Genomic DNA, 18,432 nt, shown 5'->3' on the forward strand with positions numbered 1-18,432 from the left:
ATGTGCGAAGTTGTTCTCTTGGAGCTTTCAGGGCCTGCACACAGGTTGCTTTAAGGCCCTAATGTGGGCTTATTAGCTCATCTGTGGCTGGCTGGATGATTGTTTAGTCTCAAGTCTCCAATCTTTTTGTTTTGACCACTTTTAGATTACACTGGTGGGCAGCAGAAATCCCAGGGCTTTGGGGTAGGCACGGTGCAGAGCACTGTGGTGTCTGAACCATGGCAGCACCCTGTGACAGAGCTCTAATCCGTGCAAAAGAGAAGTTCAGCCTGTTGGGGAGGACACCGAGTGAAGGCTCAGGCTTCAGGTAGCAGCTACATGTACAGTGCAGGTCCCAGCTGCTCACATGTGGTGTTCTTACCTGATGGTTAAGCCAGGAGCTGGGGATCTCGGGTCGCCCTCTGTCTCTTAGGACATTGTCCTTCATGCTTTCCACGCAAGGGTGTTCTCGCACTTTAGAGCCAAACGGGGGCTCATACTCTTTCACTTCTGCCAAGAGAATAAGCAAATACAAGGGTATTCAGCTGTGCTGTGCTGGTGCCAAGCGTGAAGGGAGCTGGCTGTTCTCTGGAGGAGTAGAAGCTACTGATTAGCTGCTCAGTGCCACTGTTCTGCTTGACCAGCTCCAAACAAAGCAAAGCCAGTTGGCATTTTCAAAAATGTTTCAAATGTGTTTCTCCCATACGCTCCTTCCCTCCCTTTTTCTTTCCTAGCCAACTAAACAATTTTAATTTAAACCCTTTAGTACATAATCATATTAGCCACAGCCAGAGCAGCAGAGTAACCTACAATGGTTTGTGAGCCTTTCAATCTGTGCTGAGGCAAAACACACGAGAGCTTCAAGGTGAGTTTTGCTTGAGCCAGGTTTGCAAGAACTGGTTACTTTGGTCCCCCTTAGGTCCCCTGGAGGCACAAACATTTACCAGGTGAAATGTAAACTGAACTATACCTAGGTAATGACAGACGTTAATGTGACAGATTGCTAGGAGGAAAGAGTTGTTGAAAAGGACAAAGCTGCAGTAAGGAGCAGTGCTGGAAGCTTCTATGCCACCCTTGGATATTATTGAGCTGTGTTCCTCTGTAGAAAGTAGTAGTCTGCTCTTATTTTAGCCCTCTTCCCCAAAATGGGTCAGTTTTGGCCCATGATGCGGGGGGCACAGCTTCCTGAAGGGGTTGCTGCTATTCCAGTTTTTGTTTGAGTGTTGCATATTTTATTTGCTTTTCTTTGGAGAGAGAAAGGAAGAGGCAGACATATGGGAACTTTGGAGAAAACTCAAGAAATCTCTAAGAGCGGAAATATTACAGTAGATGCTGACACAGTGTAGAAAATGCTGTGGTTTCTTTGGGAACAGATGGAGACTTTACTCACAGGCCTAATGACTTGCTAGTATTAGATAAAGATTTATGAAATTGGCCTGTTCTGCTGCTTCTTATTCCTTTCTAGGAATTAATGGAGGGCAAGAAAAACTGTAGTGTAATCTACAAGACAGTCTGAAGAATGCATGTGAGTGCCCAGAAGATGTGTGAAGAGAGATGAACGAGACAGGAGACACAGTACTGTTGTGTAATGTTACAAACAAAGTTCAAATGGAGTGTCCAGTACTCCTCACTCCTCTCAAGGGCTAAAAAGAAGCTCCTAGAAGGGTGATAACAATGATTAAAGGCCCATAAAAATTTGGAATAACCTCTAAAGCTTGGCTGTGTTTCCTTTGGAAAAGTAAGAGGTCGTATGGTAAAATACTGAAAATAACTAATGATCAAGACAACACAGGTCAGATCTTTCTGATTGTCATGTCTCATGATAAAAACAATAAATAAAAACAATGTCGTATTGAACATAACTAAAAGGTGGACTTTTCTCCAAAACCGGAGAGTCAGGCTGTAGATCCCATTTCTATGTGACGGTCATATATAGGCTACAGAAAAAGAGAGGGGATTTCTAACGCTTAAAAAGAATAGGTAAGATATGATAACAAACATTTTGGATGGGATATTAAACCTTGTGCTTCCAAGTTCAGCATTGAGAGATCCAGCTGCAAACAACTGTGTGTGCAGTGCAGCAGATCAGCCCACAGATGCCTGCTGCAGAGCTTTCTCTCCTTCTCTTGAACCATCTGGTGCTGGCCACTGTCCACGCAACGCTGTGGAGAGTGGCTATAGTCCCGAAACACAACTCCTATCTTCTCATACATAAATCACTTTCTTTGGACTCAAGGGCCAAAGTCTGCTTTGCTTTTTTTCCTCTACAAGAAGTCATACCAGTTCCACCCGCATTAATCTGCGTTAGAGATTACTCAGCCAAAGTAAATTTACTAGACTATAGCCCTAGAAGTTAATTGGGAAGCTGCCATTTTGCTGGTCAGACCTGAATTCCTGTGTAGTGGATGCACAATGATTACAAAGCAGATACCTTTACTTTCAAAGCAAACCAAAATATTGAAGTTTGCTGGGAAAATTCAAATAGCATGACCTAGACAGCCATTTCCTACATCATCTCCATCAGTCATGGTCTGATTATAGTGGTGGTCATGGACACCAGCAAAGGCTCTGGGACCTTCTTGCAGTATCAGGAGTCAGAGGAGTCTGAATATCCAACAGAGAGAAGCTGGTGTTGCAGTGCTGACCTGTTCCCTCTCACTGAGCTTAATCCAGAGGCCATTCAGGTTCATGAGATGGTCCAAACAGGAGAAGAGAAAACTGATAAGTTTGTCATATATTTTCCCTGTTTGAAAAATCCTTTCTATGCTATGAGCATTCTTCATCAAAATACAAAGGCTAAATAGTTTCTTTTTTTTTTCAGGTTTGGGTTTTCTGGTTTTTGTGTTTGTGTTGGATTTTTTTTATGGCAAAGAAAGAGAAATTGAAGTCGGATGCCAATTCACTGTAATAACTTTATAGTAATACAGTCGTGCCTTCCCTCAGTTTGAAAAGCATGCAACATATTCTTCCTATTTATTATCTGGCTTCTTTTTCCCTTAGAAAGGAAAGCCCATCGAATCCTCTCACAGTAAATCATTCTTGTGCTGTGGTATCTCAGATGTCAGGCATATTTTGCAGTAATAGTTGGGGTTATTAATGGATGTTGATGTGCTTCAGTAGATGTAGCAGATGTCACTTTGAGGCAGGTTAAGATGTTTGTGCCTAGCTGCTTGTGCACAGCTGTATACAGATGCTGAATCTATTTTTCATGCCTTATATGTTTCTTTTGTTTTTAGACCAGTCAGGCACTAAAAATGACAACTGGCTGAAGTACAATAAATACCTCAGGTACCATGAACTACAGCATGTTTAGTGTTCAGTAATGGCAGGGTTCCTTCAACTTTAACTTCCAGCATTTAATCTTTATGGTGGTGAGCAACCTTGCACTGATAATTGCTGTACCTCTGGTTCCCTTTGACGCTGGTCTGGCCATAACTCTCAGAAAGGCTGGGACTGGATTTTTAGTCCCAAAAGGAGACATGACTTAAAATCTATTTGTTGTTCCTGATGAATGCTTTGGAAAATTTGGCCATGGGTTTTTCATGAAAAATACGCCTTGCTCATGATCTTTTTCTACTCTAAGCTTTTTGCAGTGATATTTTCTTCCTTTGGGTCAGAATAGCATACCCCCCAAACTTTGTTGACATTCCCTGTCTTGCTGACTTCTGTGGAACAATTTCTCATGCTGAAAGATGAAGGCTCATTTCTAGAATCAAAACAGGAGTGAGGTGAAAGAAGGCCACCAAAAATCAACTGTGGACCACAGTCCACAGCAGTGGGCTTGTGCTTGGGAACTTTGAAGTCCTTTTGAAACACATCTCCTTTTAGAATTTACAAGGAGAGAGCCACAGAAGGGATAAATTAATCGATGGTGGAGCTACTGTGACAGCTCATGCACAGACACCCACCTGTCTGTGTGTGCAGATTGTGTCTTTCTTCATGCTAGAGGAATTTGGGTGGTGGATCTACTTAGCCATTGCACAAAGGTATTATGCAGAGGCTCAAAAGCCATTTCACATCAAATTTAAGGAGCTGCCAAATGCTTACTTCACATTTACCCTAGGTTTCCATATTTCGCTCCTTCAGAATACAGGTGCTGGCTGGGAAGGGTGAGGATACGTTGGGATGAGCAAACTCATTGTGCATTTTCCCTTGCACAGACATATTTTAAGTGACTTGGCATTCGATGATCAAAGACACAGCCACCTTTCCAAAAGTTTGGGAGTGCACAAGCTCTGCTATCGGTCTATGGTTACAGGCTGCTTAGTCACTGTGTGCTGGATCCTGAGGTGGGAAAGTAGAGGAACACTGCACATGAGCACATCAGCACTCAACACGGAGTGCAGTGCAGTGACCTTATCTACTCTGTTACCTGGGCTTGTTGAAGGAAAGCACTTGCTATCTTATGTGTAGTGCTGTGGTGACATGTAAATTTCTAGGACACGAGTTACTTTCACGGGGTGATGCTGCACTGTGTGGATGTCCCAGCTCAGGGTTATGTGCCACCACAAACCAGCTCAATGCAGATGTGCCCTAGCTGGGCTCCGCTTCACAGAGGGAGAGGCTTAAATCAGGCCCCAGCTAAAGCCACCTCAGGGCCCAATGCACAGGCATAGCCCCACTGTACAGGTTATCAAAATGCTTCTTGCTGCCAGAAACTGTCACCTCTCTATGACAATATGGTGAAAGCTGAGCATTTCACGAGGTATAGGATGCACAAATGTTTCGTTACCAAACTGTGTCTCTTGGCTGACTCTTTCTAAGTAAGCGTAAGATTAATTAGTGATTTTATTCACATTAAACACAGCTCTGGTAAGGCAAGGCTGCCATTTTAAACACAACTCTGATGCTATACCCAAGCCAGCCACCACTCCAGGCAGTACAATACTGCATGAACATCACCATTTTCTGAGGGGTTTCTCTTCTCCCTCTTCACCAACCCCATGTATCCAGAAATTCCCTTTCCTCTCCTTCTCCCCTTCCACCCCTAACAGTCCCTCACCCTTAGCAGCTCTGATACAAAACAGATGGTTTTCTTTTCTTTCTAGAAGGCTGTCAGAGAAATTACACTTGCCTCAGTCACCAAAGCTGTGTTGCTCTGAAAGCAAGTGGTTGAGATGAAAAGTGTATTTCTTGCAACGTGCAGCATCTGGTGCACAGCTGTTGTGCTGAATGAAATACCAAGTTAACAGCAGCATGGAGCAGTTGAAGTTCTCCCCAAAGTAGTATTGCTGAGTTTCTAAATATGCCTCTTAAATTATACTCCAGTGAAAAATCAGTCAAATTCGATCTTTGCCTCTGTCTCCCTTTCCCTCGTGCCCTATTTCTGCTTCTCCATATTTAGCACAACAAAGTAACAATGAACAGCATGGCCTTCCTCAAAAGCTGATCCCCACCTGCTTATTTACTACGGCAGCTTCACAGTACGGATTATGCTGCTGGGTATTTTTGTTTAAAAGTCTGCTGAATGAAAAGGCCTGGCATAGCGTGGAGACTGTGTCTGACAAAGCTGCTGTAGCGAAAGGACCTGCCTCCGTCGCCTCCCACACTCACTAAACACCTGCACGCTCACAAATGAATCCTGAGAGCTCCCTTTGTAAAAGAAATAAGTCACTGTATCTTTACACGGCTGAATGGCAATTAGTCCACCCCATGGTTCCCTCCCTAACAGAAGTTGCTAATGCTGCTATGGGCTTTCTCTAGCCACAGGGAGCCCAGACCACAGTCAAGCCTGCCTTGCAAAGATGGTGCCTACATCTTGTAGGCTCCTTTGGAAAAGCTGGCTGCAATCAGGTCAGCCTACTCCAGCTTATCTGCGAGGTCATTTCTCCCAGTGCCTAAGAGTTTAGGAGGAAAAGAGGGTTTGCATGAGCAGAGGCAGATCCTCAGGAAGGCTGCAAGGAGGGAAGGGAGTCTCGCAAGTGACAGATGGAGAGAGAAAGCAGAGGGGAGTTGTAGTCATGAATCACTGTAAGGGTATTTCACCAGCTGGTTGCAAAGATAGCCAGACTGCACGAACTAGGGGAAAATCTAAGAAGGAAATGAGAGAAACTGCAATGCTGCTGCAGCTCAGTACCAGTGACAAGTTAAGGGAACTATATCCTGGGACTTGTATTTAACTGCTCTGGATGAGACACTAAGCCCAAGTTCCACCCCCTATAGATCTGGCCAAGTACTCCTGTGGTTTTGCTGGGGTCTTCACCCCGGAAAGGGAAATGAAATTCAAGAAATGTGTTTCTGGAGATGAGGATGACTGAGAGACAAAATGAATAGGGAAAATCAGGATGTGGGCGGGGGTTAAGCTCCACCTTGAAGTCAAAGGGGATGCTGGGCCAGAGAAATCTTTCCTTTTCCTGAAATGAATTCAGCTCTTCTTCTCAAGGTTATAATGGGTCAGTCTTTTCCAGCTAAACATACTGGTGATTTTCCTTCCTTAAGAAACTTCCTTTATATCCCCTTTTAGGCAGTTGCCTTCTGAGAACAGCAGCAATAAGGTTTGCTTTTGCCACAATCTCCATTTTGCCAGACTTGGCAAATATGAACAGGAAGGGACTCAGGCATCAGCAAAGATAAAAGACTCCACAGTGAACCGAATTAATAAGGTGAGTTCTTAAATGCAGGAAACAGAGAGAGCTCAAGAGACAGGGCAAAGATCCTTTTTCTCAGGTTTTAAATTTCCTCAGCCACATTTACAAAGTGCTAATGAAAGGCTGAGGTTGTGCCAATGCACTTGGAAACAGGCATGACCACGACAGCTAAATGTGGACAGGTTTGCCTTGGAATATGCCAGACTGAGGTTCAGTTCCTGAAGCACCAAATGTCTTTTCCCTGAAATGTTTGATTAGAAAAGAATTTTTTTTCATGCTTTTATGCTAGCACTAGCTTTCCACACACATACTCGCTTTGTAGCCTTCCCGGCAGGGTGCAAACAGGGGCAAATCCATTGCCCACAATCCAGCCCACCCAGCAAGACCAAATGTTGGTCAGACATAGGAGGAGACTGAGGTGGAGGCATTCCTCCCTTCTGCACACGAACACCATGTGCAGAGTGGCTTCAGAGACCTCCATGGACACCCTTGTGGTATCCCACGGATGTTAGCAGAGAGACAAGAAGCAGCTATGCATATCTTCCCCATGGGACATTGGTTTCCCTCCTGTACACTATGTTCCTCGTACTATAGTGCTCTAGCCTGCAAGATTGTCCTGTTTCTGTGGCAGCCCTTTGAGATGGAACCATGCCAAGTTCAATGAAAAGGGAGCCTCTGTGGTTTTCGAAGAAGGGTAACAAATCAAATCATAGTTGCGTATCTACTATAATATCCACATTAGTGTTACCTTTTACAGCCCCACTCTGCAGGCTGCCTGTGAGAGCCCTGGCCTGTGCAGCAGTTTTTGTTAGAATGAATGTTAGACAATTCCAGCAGACTGAAGAATTTTATATGTAACTTAATCTCATTTTAGTCCCTGAAGTAAGGTGAAAATCTTCAAACATGGCAATATATAATGCAGATATCTCAACAGCAACTTTTCTGATTTCTAGCACATACCAGTTCTGCACACTGGGAATTCTGGGGCAGCATTAGCCAAAGCAGAAAGGGAGATTTTGTTTCAGTGAACAAACTCTGAATATGAACAAGCATAGCAGCTTTTGGTGGAGCTGTCCTGATAGCCAGTTCCAGTAATTTTTACTTTGTTACTGCACTTTATACAACAAACATCCCTTGATCTCTCATACGGGTGATCTTTTGCAATGTCACAAAACATGATGAGCAGCAGCTGGGGATTTTAGGAAAGCAGAAATGTTTCTGTGTCACTATGGTGGCTCTTACTGAAATAATCAGTTAGTAAATGTGACACTTAACTGTCCCTCATTAGGTTTCAGAATTAACATTCCATGAAAGTAAATGGGAGGTAGTTATCACTCCTTGGTCTTAATATTTCAAATTGTCTTATGTTTCCAATTATTTTGGGTGAGGTCAACCAGACTGAGTCAACCCATGGCTACTCAAGATGTTATAGGAAAAAAACAGACATTAATAATTTTTAAAAGTGGTCTTCCTAACAGCAGATTTATCCTTACACCAATTGAGGACCAATTTTCTCATGCACTCAGGTGCTTGCCCTTCAAGCCTGCTCATGCACAAGTGCATCTCTTACTACTGAAGGCCTATTAGTTTACAGCATGCAGATACACTAGAAAAACTGGTGAGAATTAAAAAGAATCACCCCCTCCCCAGACAACCACGAGAGCCATGTCTATCTAAACGTACTTTTAGGGAGAAGAAAACTGATAGCACTTACCTCCAACACCGTTACAGCGAGATGTCATTTCCCAGAGGACCAAAGCCATGGAGTACACATCTGTTTGCTTGAAGGACTCAACATTCTCCAGGTTCATCCTGGACTCTAGAACCTCAGGGGCCATGTACCTTGCTGTGCCAACCTACAGGAGGGGAGATCAGGGAGAGCTCAGGAGCAGAAATTGTAATTCATGTTTTGGATTCTGCTGTGATTGAATTTCAGCTTTCACAGAAACGGTGCCATTTGACATGTATCCAAAAATTCAGGCCATACTTGGCACAGGTCATATCTTCTGCTGCCAGGGGAATCTGGCATTGTCCTGACTACCAACTTACTTGCACCTCCCTTGGTAAAATAAAATTAAAAAAAACTCAACAAAAAATAAGCCCTTTTTAGTTCCTTAAACAAATAATTTTGACACTGACAAGCTTTCTCACTCTTTGGCTATTCACAGATAGATAAACTCTGCCCTTTGGGCCTGAAGCAACTGCTGATGACTGAGTGTCTTTCAGATGAGCAAGAAACACATCGTATTCTCTTGTCCTGCATATTACAGTGTTAGCTGTTTCTTTTCATGGTAGGCTTAAAAGGAAGGTGGTAAATGCAGGCCTGGCAGAAGAAAGCAAATACACAAATACTGAATGCAGAAGCACACACCTGAATAGAACCCCAAAATCGGCTACTTTGTTTGAAAAGCTGTTCTCATAAACTTTATTTGCACTGAGCAATTTTCAGTAACGATTTTAGCAGCTTTGCTGAGATCTAGATTATGACCTTGCATTACAGAAGGCAAAGTTTAAATGTCTGTTTTTATCACAAGAAAGGATTTAAGGAAGAATTTTTGGATCACTCAACAGTTGTTCTCAAATTACAAACTCTTCACAGGGCAGGTATAAAAAATGTATCCCTCTTGAAAAACTGCAAAGAGAAGTCTTTCATCAGGCAAAGATAGCTTCAAATTGGAGACCGGCTAATTGCAGAAATGAACAAGCACATGTAGATGATGCAGTAGGACCTGTGGTTTAAATGAACTGTGAGTACTAGAGCAATCACTCCAGAGCCCAGAGGCAAGCAGGACTGCAAAAGCTGATTTCAGTTACTGGATCTGCAATAGCAGGCAGCCACATAGTAAATATACAGTCCTGAGAGAGAGCCCTACAACATCCATTTTACAAGCTTCTGTAAACATGTGTTATCCCCCCAGGCTCAAGGGAAATGGGAAGATGTTCCACAAAAGGTGCAACGCACCGTAAGAAGACAGTAGGAAAGATCAAGGACATAGCTTTGTCTGAGACCCTTCAACAGCAGAGAATTTGTGTGTCAAAAATATCCAAATGATTGTAGGATCAAAGCCTTTATAAACAGAGAACAGAAAAAAAACAAAACAAAACAAAACAAAACCAAAACCAACTGTGTGATCAGTCCCAAAGTTAAATTCCCTATTACGTGGACTCTGTGATAAATTTAAGGTCAAGAGTGTGAGTAACAGCCATAGACTGAACAGGTACTTGGGACAATTATGTCCCAGCACCACTCAGATGACCAGCATCTCTTTATCCTTCAGAACATGAATGTATAGAAACTGTGTGGCAAAGGCTGTTCCTACCCCACATTTTTTCCCCAAAACACAACTTCTTCCCGAAGCAGATCTCATCCAAAGCTTAAGAAGGGTTGGTTACCTGTACACTACGGCCCACGGTCCCAAACCCTGCTGATTTTAACAAGAGTTAGTGGTGCCTAAATAGAGATTCTTAACATTGTCACAAAGTGCTGTTCTGTTGTGGCATTTCACACCCTCTTCACAGCAGTGAGAATGATTCTGCAGCTTTGCTGGACAATGGAGGATGAAGCCCTATAACTAAAAAGTACAGAGGGAAATGCAGAGAAAAATTAAAATGACTTGAAGAATGCTATCAAGCCAATCCCATTTCCAGCCTGCTTAGGACTGACCATGTGTTCCACGTTGCTTATGTTCTTTTATCTGCATTTAGATTATTAGGTATTTGGGTCACTTTTCCTGTATCTTGGGGCAACGTGACTCCTGCGTCTCAAAGGTATTTTAGGTACCTAAACTCCAGCAATTCAGAGTTGGTTGCCTCTCTGGAGTCTTTAGATGCTTTCTCCTAGCAAATACCAGTCTGCTTTCAATTCTTGCTTCTCCAGCTTCCAGTAAGGGACCATCTCTCTTCCTGCAGTATGTTAGATTTTTTGTGACTGTTGAATATTTTTCACTTGAGACCTTCCATTTCTTGCAAGCTGTTGGGGGATGTTTTGTGCCCTGAGGTGTGTCAGTCAGAGAAACAATAGATAACCTTCTTTATCTGATTAGGTAGGCCATCTGTCACAAGGTTGCTGATGCTGCTGAGGTGAGGAACCTACCAGTCTTTTGATTGCAATGGGACAAAGGTCCAGATTTATGTGGTCATATTGAGTAATGTCTGCAAATACTAACCATCGTGGATGGCCAAACTGCAAAGACTGCAAAAGCTCTAATGGAGAAGAAGACAGTTTCTAACCAGTTATTAAGGGCACTAGCATTGTATAGTTAATAATGGCTCCATTTGCATGATATGGAAGGTAGTTGGGTAGATGGGAAAGAAGATGGCTTTGTAACCCCAACAACTTGCCTAGAATATTACTGTCTAAGTCTGATTTAAAAAAAAAAAAAAAAAGATAAAAAATGTACACTCTTTTATTTATTTCATAGGAAGCTAGAGACTTTCTTGAATTAAAATTTGTGTCAGCTCCATTATATACTTTGAAAACTGGACTTCCTGGTGGGAAGGGTTTGAGTCAAAGGGTAAAGTTTAGAAATGATGCATAAGGCAAATTCTGGTGCAAGGACCCTTTAGTAAAAGCTAAAGCACTAAAGTTGGCATGTTGGGGAATTTAAGTGGTGCTTGAGTGCCCAGAAGAAACAAGGGGGAGGTTGAGGCTTCACACCATTATACTCCTTGTCACAGAGAAGAATGACACTAGCTGAGTCAGCTGCAAACAGACTCCCTGGAGCTAAACAAAATAAAAGAGTAGGTCTCAACACCAGTGCCAAAGGACACTGACTCCAAAGCAGTAGCCTACTCTGGGCAGTTCTGTACTTTGTTGTCAGTGTCAGTGTGGACTGTGGAAGTGTCAGTATCAACACTATCTTCCTACTTCCAAGTGTTTGTGAGCAATGCCAGAGAAATCAGCTTGAAATAACGGTCAGCTTTAAGCAATCAAAGTGTCTGTGAGGTTGAGTTTCAGAGCCCCTGCCCTACAGTGCTGCATACTCTGTTTTCACTTTATTCCAAATGGGACAAGTCTTATGACTGACAATATGGTACAACTTCACTGAGCTCCAAAAATGTCTGGCATGTTGGAGAGAAGTTACATGTAACTGTGAGTGGTGTTTGTATTATTTTAACTAGGGCTTCACTGGTTATCATTCACTCCCAGTTCTGGTTAATAAACTTTCTCAAAATGAGATCAGGACAGTTGCCTCTCACTAAGGAGACTTTCAAAGACAGCTCTTCATTAGATAAACAACAGCAAAGCTCCTGTGAACTCAACAGAGCACTACTGACTGAAGAGCTGTCCCTGAAAATGTTCTAAACCAAAATATCAGTTCCATGTGAACTAGGAGTCACTGTAAACAAACAGGCTTTGATGGGACCTATATATAAAAATATAAATATAAAAATACTTGTATAAACATATGTATAATTAAATAATTAGGAATTAATTAACAAATGGTCTGAATTTATACTATGGGAGTTCTCATTAGAAGAGTCAATATTGAAAAATTTGACCTTCAAAGCATTCATAAACATCCTCCTGGTATCCCTGTGAAGTAGATGAGTATTATCCATGCTACTTAGTTGAAAAAGCATAACAGGACAATCATTTTTATTTTACATTCTTGCATTTGCTTGTACGTGAAGAACGTACCGTAATCTTAAACAAGTTTATTTCTGGCTTTTTAAAGTTATTATCTATCACTCTAGTTACCTGCTTACACCTCTTGAGGACAGAAGACTGATTTGACATATGATGGTGTACACCAGGAGTGGACCTACTCACACAGAACTGTAACGCCATCAGGCATGAAAACGGTGGCACAACAGCACAACATGAAGCACATCCTTACGGTACGTGTGTGTGTACATTGCAGCAGCACCACAAACAGTTGCTAACAAGCTCATACACGCTTAGCATAAATGTATAGAGGGGATGGTTGCATTGTATACATATGCAGCTCTCCAATCATAACAAAACTTACATCGCCCTTCTCTCACTCTTGCTTTGATGTCAAGTTTAGAGCCTTTTTGCTTATAAACACTTTCACATTAAGTTTTAATGATTTTAAGTAAATACGTCAGCGTAAGATTTTTTTCCTCCTTTCATCCCAGGAACTGACACACCAACTAATACAACACATGCTCCTCTCTTCAAACTTTTCACTTACCTGCCCACTGTTAGCCAAGTCATCCACAGACAGAGAAGGGTCCAGCCTCAAGGATAACCCAAAGTCACAGAGACAGCAGGTTAAATCATTTTTCACCAGGATGTTGGAACTCTTTAGATCCCTGTGCACGATAGGTGTTTTGGGGCGACCACAGGGTGTGTGATCACTATGCAGATGGGCAACCCCTCGGGCCAAGGACCCACCCAGTTTCCAAAGGTCCTCCCAGCTGATGATGTGCCGTGTAAGATATTCCTGCAAGTTTCCTCTTGCATGGAAGGCAGTGATCAGCCAATACTGTTTACCAAGATCTGTCTTACGCTCTTCTGCTGTCAGGAACTGGAGAATGTTCTCATGCTTGAGGTTTACATCTGAAAAAATGTCTTTCTCAGTTTTCCAGGAAGCATATTCTTCATAGGGGAAAATCTTGACTGCCACAGTTTCATACTGCTCCGATGTGTTTTGCTTCAATTTGGCTTTATACACTTCAGCAAACCTTCCTTTGCCAACAACAACGTCCAATTCAATGGGCAGCAATTCTGTGTTGTGGTTGATGTTGTTGGCACAGGTAGAGCTGATGTCTGAGCGGTCATCATCTAACATAATGGCACAAACATCACTGCAGTCCTTATGTTTCCTGGGCTTAACATTCTTCTCCCATGCCTTGTTGAGTTTCCTTTTCTTATGAGTGCGGTAGGCATAAAAGATAACAATCACAGCAACAGAAATCACTAGTAATGGGACAAGACTTATGATTGTGACTTTGGAAATTTCATCTTTCTCCTCTGGCTTATGAGGGTCATCTGTAAAGAAGAGCAGAAGGAAGGCATACATTAAATGATATCGTAGCTTCATGTTTACAAGAGGCTTCTAACAATTATATTTTTTTATCCAGAGCACAATACATGATCTTGTCCACTAACAGTAAATAATAAAAATCGTCACTGCTTTCTTTCTTCAAAATGCTGTTTTGTATATAGGCCTCCACTTACCAGGACATCCCTGTCTACTTATTTTATAAAAAGTCATAAATGAATGAGCAAGAACCTAATGTAATGTAGTAGCTTTGTTCTTCTCTCAGGCTCTTAATACATTATGGATGAAACCTTCACTTTCCTGAACACAATAGCCAAAGTTTCCTGCACTTACTCTGTTGATGTATTCATGGTAGATCTGCCACTTTAACTAGTAATTATTAGAACACATTAATTTTTTTAAGATAAATAAATAGACAATCCAGCATGTGAATTCCCACTTGCCCAGCTATCACTTCAGATGCAGTGTATTTCAGTGGGATCCATGTAAAGACAAAAAGCCTGTCTGTGCACAATTACTGTATGTTAATATTCAGGCACAATATGTAAGCCTGCACACACATCTGCAAGACAAAACTCATTCTCATCGTTTCATGTATGTGAAAGACTGTTGCTAGAACAAAATCAAACACCTGTGCATATACAGGTGTTTGAATCCCGCAGGCAAAATCAGGCATGTATGATACACCAGAATTGTCACCCCCTCATACACTTTTTGCATAGATTTATGTATCTGAAAACTTCCTCTGTGCGGCACTTGCCAGCTGTACATTGGCTGTCCTGTTGTAAAGCAGTAGATGGTTCACATCAAACTCCATAGCTGGTGCAGTCCACACACTAACACATTCTTAGGTGGAATATACAGGGAATAGAAGAAAAACAGGGACATATTCTACAATAGGGAGATGTTCTGGGAATGGCACAGATCATTATTCTAGAGGCAAGAGCTGCCCCGTCACCTCTAGAAGTGACTTTCTAGTTCAGTAATTCTTAGGGAAGATAAACAGTTTAAAAGGGAACAGTTTTATTCTGAAAACAGATTAAAGAAGGAGGCTCAGAGTTTATCTGAACCTGATTTGATCAGACACATGGAAATGTACTCTCCCAGTCTATTTCTTCCTTTGAGTCAGAGCAAATGTACTATATTACCTTTCCATGAGGGATGGGATTAACAGGAAGAAGCCCTTGGAGTTTAACTTGATTGGACTAAAACAACTGAAGTTGCAACCAGAGTTAAGCAAGCGGCTTGTTTTGGCAGCACAATGCTGTGGTGGGTACTCACAGCAATGTCACTGACTCACGTGCTGTGCATTGGGCCAAATAAATCAGTATGAAAAATAAAAGTTTAATAAGCTCTGAAGGGAAGTTGCCACTAACTACATTAGCCACAAGCCTCTGTTTCACCTACTCTGTGCCTCTCAAAATGAAGGTGAGCAATGCTGAAATGGGTGGGGGGGAAGGAGTTTACAATTAGAACAAGCGGTATTTCTGACCCTTGTAATCATTTTTCCATTGGAAACACAGTTAGCTGGCAAGCAGCAGGAGCCATCAACTATTCAAAGGCAGGTGACAAGACATCTGAAGAGTATATTCTTCTTTATTTGGAAGAAGGCCTGAATCCTGAACCAGGATGTGCTTCCTCTGTTTGAAAGGTTCATCAACCAGATGTAGAGCAAGTAATTAAATCCTAGCCTCTCTCACAGGGTTTCAGGGAAGAGGAAGTGCCTTTCTAGCACTGACATTCCCAGCTCGCATAGGTCAGTTGCATTCACTAGCAGCACCTACAAAGAATGTATTATTTCCTTCATTTATGCAAAATAACTTTATAAGCCAATCCTTTCTTCCACACCTATGCAAACCACAGATCCTTATTCTCAAGTGATTTCCCTTGGCAACAAAAAGTTAGTAAATTTTAAACAAAAAAACCCCCAAACTTAAAAGTTCATCACAGATTACAGGCACCCCTTCTGCTTCTCAACATGTTGAAGAGGGAAAAAAAAAAAACCCTTTTTTTTATGGCGCTTACTGGAGGAATATATTTAGAAAGTCCAATGTCACTGTCAGTAAAGAGAAGATTTGCATTGCCTAGTCCCACGTGCATTCTTCATTCTCAGAAAGTCTGCTTTATAAAGAACTTGGGAAACATGCTGGTGGAGGAGAACTGACTAGGTTGTGGGATGGCTGTTTCGGAGTTTTGGCTGCAAGCAGGACACAACTGCATGAACGCAACTATGACCTGTAACAATCAGACAAAATAGTTTTGATGAAGATTTGGGGTTCTGTTTTGTTTTTTGTTTTTTTTTTTTTACCTTGACCACAGAAAAGCATGCTTAAATTTTAGATTCTGCTCTTGGAACTGAGTAATATGTCATCTATATCATACAGTATACTTTTAAACAAAGATGAACATGCCTCTTTAGGGCTCCTTAAGCCCCTTTTCCTTTGCCACAGAGCTGCAATATGTAGCCCAGATATTTGAAATAAAATGTCTTTGTAAATGAGGGAGGAAAAACCCAAGATGTATTAGTTCTCTTTCAAATTTCTCCCCAAGCAGTTGGAGACAGCTGGTGGATGTTCAGCTCTAACTGAGAAGAAACTCACCCAAATCTACCACTCCTTGATGGTTACGGCTACCTGGGTGAGGGTCTCTAGTCACTCCTATAATGCCCTAGAGCAGGCTGTATTATTTTGGCCTACAGCTGAGAAGTCTCCAGCAGACTTCACAGCCCCTTTGGCTCTTCCTCTTTTTGCACAAGAGAAAGCTCTGCTTGTGGTGCAGGGGGATTTCTGGGTGGAAGGCAGAAATTGTTGATGTTGCAAATGTCACTTGAAAAAGAATGAAAAAAAAAATTCTGATCAAAGCAGAAGCTGAGCAGATTGGCCACTTCCCCTGAGCACTGTATCGTCCTGCACCCCTACTGCAAAGTGACACATCCGCTTTGGCACCGTCCCTGGGAGGAAGTAGGGACGCAGCGGGTGAAAAGCATACAGCTGCACATCCCCACCTAAAGCAGCAGGGGTGAAGGATGTGCTCATTTTCAGTTTTTAAGACACTAGATAAGTCCCACTCAAGGCTTGGGAAGTGCAAGAATGAGCAGCACATGGGGAGAACTGAGTGTCAGGACTGACAAGGCTGGACTCTGAGCTTAGGAGGGGACTGAGCTGCCTCCCTGCAGAACTGAAGGGGACAGCAGCAGCAAAAAGCTGGTGGCACTGCGGGCTGGTATGAGCAAGACATTTCTGGAACTGCCTTTAATTTTGACTGCTGATATGAGCAGAACAAAATCAGCCCTCCCAGCACAAGTTACGGTTGGGGTACTTCTGTATTGAATCTCTGTATAAAGTCAGGGCAGGATCAAAATTCAGAGGATATGTGTATGTTTGCATAGTGGTTAGCTAACATTTTCTGGCTTGACTACAAGAATCTAAGAATAAATATGCTTATAAATAAATACCTATGACTTAAACACCATCATTTCAAAAATGGGAGTGCAGCTTCCTCTTTCTGAGCACTGGAATGAGCAAAACCTGGCTGCACAGGCAGGCAAGGAAATGGTTAAATGAAAGAGTCTTTCAGGTTTTGCAAACATGCTCCTAAATAACTTTCCCCACCCAGAACTATTATTTAGGCAGATCAGTCCTTTCTTAAGCTTCAAAAGAGCCTATTAATATAGCATAACAATAGAGAAGTTGAGCTAAAAGAAAGCTTCCTGTATGTGGTTTAAAGCAAGCACAAGCCATCTGCACAACCCTCAACGCTACCTAAGCCTTTAGGGAATAGGGCTCAGGTGCCAAGGAAAACGGAAACACTGCACAGCCCCTGTTCAGTCAGGAAGCTTCAAAGCACAACATTGCTGTGCCTGCAAATTTTTTTTTAGGTTGGACTGTGTGTCTTTGATTGAACTTTGGTGTCACTGAACTTTTGGAAACAAGAAATAAAACAATGGCAATAAAATTAGGACCTGCACGCCAATGCAGAGGGCAGCAGAAATGCCCAGCCAGTACTGCCAGAACTGCTTCAGTGCTGGTTGCTGCTGGTGCAAGTTCTAAAGTCGCCGCTTATTCAACTGCTAGTCAAAGCCACACAGCAGGGCAAGAATATATTTAATATAAATAGAACCCAGGTTAAACATATCAACACTGATATATTGCAAGTTTGTCTAGTGTCTTAAAACCCCCCAGAAACACACAGTCACAAAATACAGGCCCAGCCCCAGGACTGTTATTCTGCAAGCTTCTGAGACACAAAACAGCCCTTTGAGCCGACTGCAGGACAACTCTGTTTTGCAGCAATTCTGAGGTTTCAAAGTTTGGTTTCAATTCCACACTGGAATGAAAACTAACACTTTTTGAATGTTTTTGCATAAACAGAATTCTGTTCAAATGTTGCAATTTGGCAAAAGATGTTAGTGCTGAAGCCCCACCACTAAGGGGACTGGCTCTGGGGTATGGGAGCTCCAAATTCAAGTCCTGCTCTGTTTGATTCAGGGAAGAGCTTTTCATCTCCGGTTAGTCTGAATCATGCAAAATGTGAGTTTGAACCTTACATACCTTCATACCTTTGAACCTTACATACATTTCTGGGCAAGACACTAGGCAATAAAATATGGAAAAGTCTGCTCATCTCTTTACTGCTACTTTCTGGATGAAAACTAATTCTATAAAATGCTTCATTTTCAGTGAAATGAAGTTTCACTCCGAGCAGCTGTTTGGGGTAATTTAGTTTATGTCTGTTAAAGAATCCTCGAGTGACAATGAAATTCTGTAGTTCAGTTGTCTCAAGTACTTTTCTGATTTTGATCTTTTTAGAAGTAAAATGACTCAGAAATCTTCAGCAAAACATTTTTAGATGGGAAATGTTGATTTTTCAAAACAGAAACTCTGCTTCTGGCATTC

The 18,432-nt window shown here is 42.1% G+C and overlaps 1 protein-coding gene across 1 annotated transcript in view; it reads right to left on the reverse strand.

Annotated features, from left to right (window-relative positions):
• Nucleotides 1-361: 361 nt before the first annotated feature.
• TGFBR2 (transforming growth factor beta receptor 2) overlaps nucleotides 362-18,432 on the reverse strand; it is a gene marked incomplete at both ends in the record, with an annotated part of 28,731 nt that continues 10,660 nt past the window's right edge. Inside the window, 3 exons of the mRNA XM_029084846.1 lie at nucleotides 362-489; nucleotides 8,281-8,422; nucleotides 12,725-13,524. Of these exons, the coding sequence (XP_028940679.1) occupies nucleotides 362-489; nucleotides 8,281-8,422; nucleotides 12,725-13,524 (1,070 nt within the window). The remainder of the gene's footprint in view (nucleotides 490-8,280; nucleotides 8,423-12,724; nucleotides 13,525-18,432) is intronic.

This window comes from Antrostomus carolinensis, unplaced genomic scaffold (assembly GCF_000700745.2).
Source record: "Antrostomus carolinensis isolate BGI_N321 unplaced genomic scaffold, ASM70074v2 scaffold845, whole genome shotgun sequence".
Taxonomy (NCBI): domain Eukaryota; kingdom Metazoa; phylum Chordata; class Aves; order Caprimulgiformes; family Caprimulgidae; genus Antrostomus; species Antrostomus carolinensis.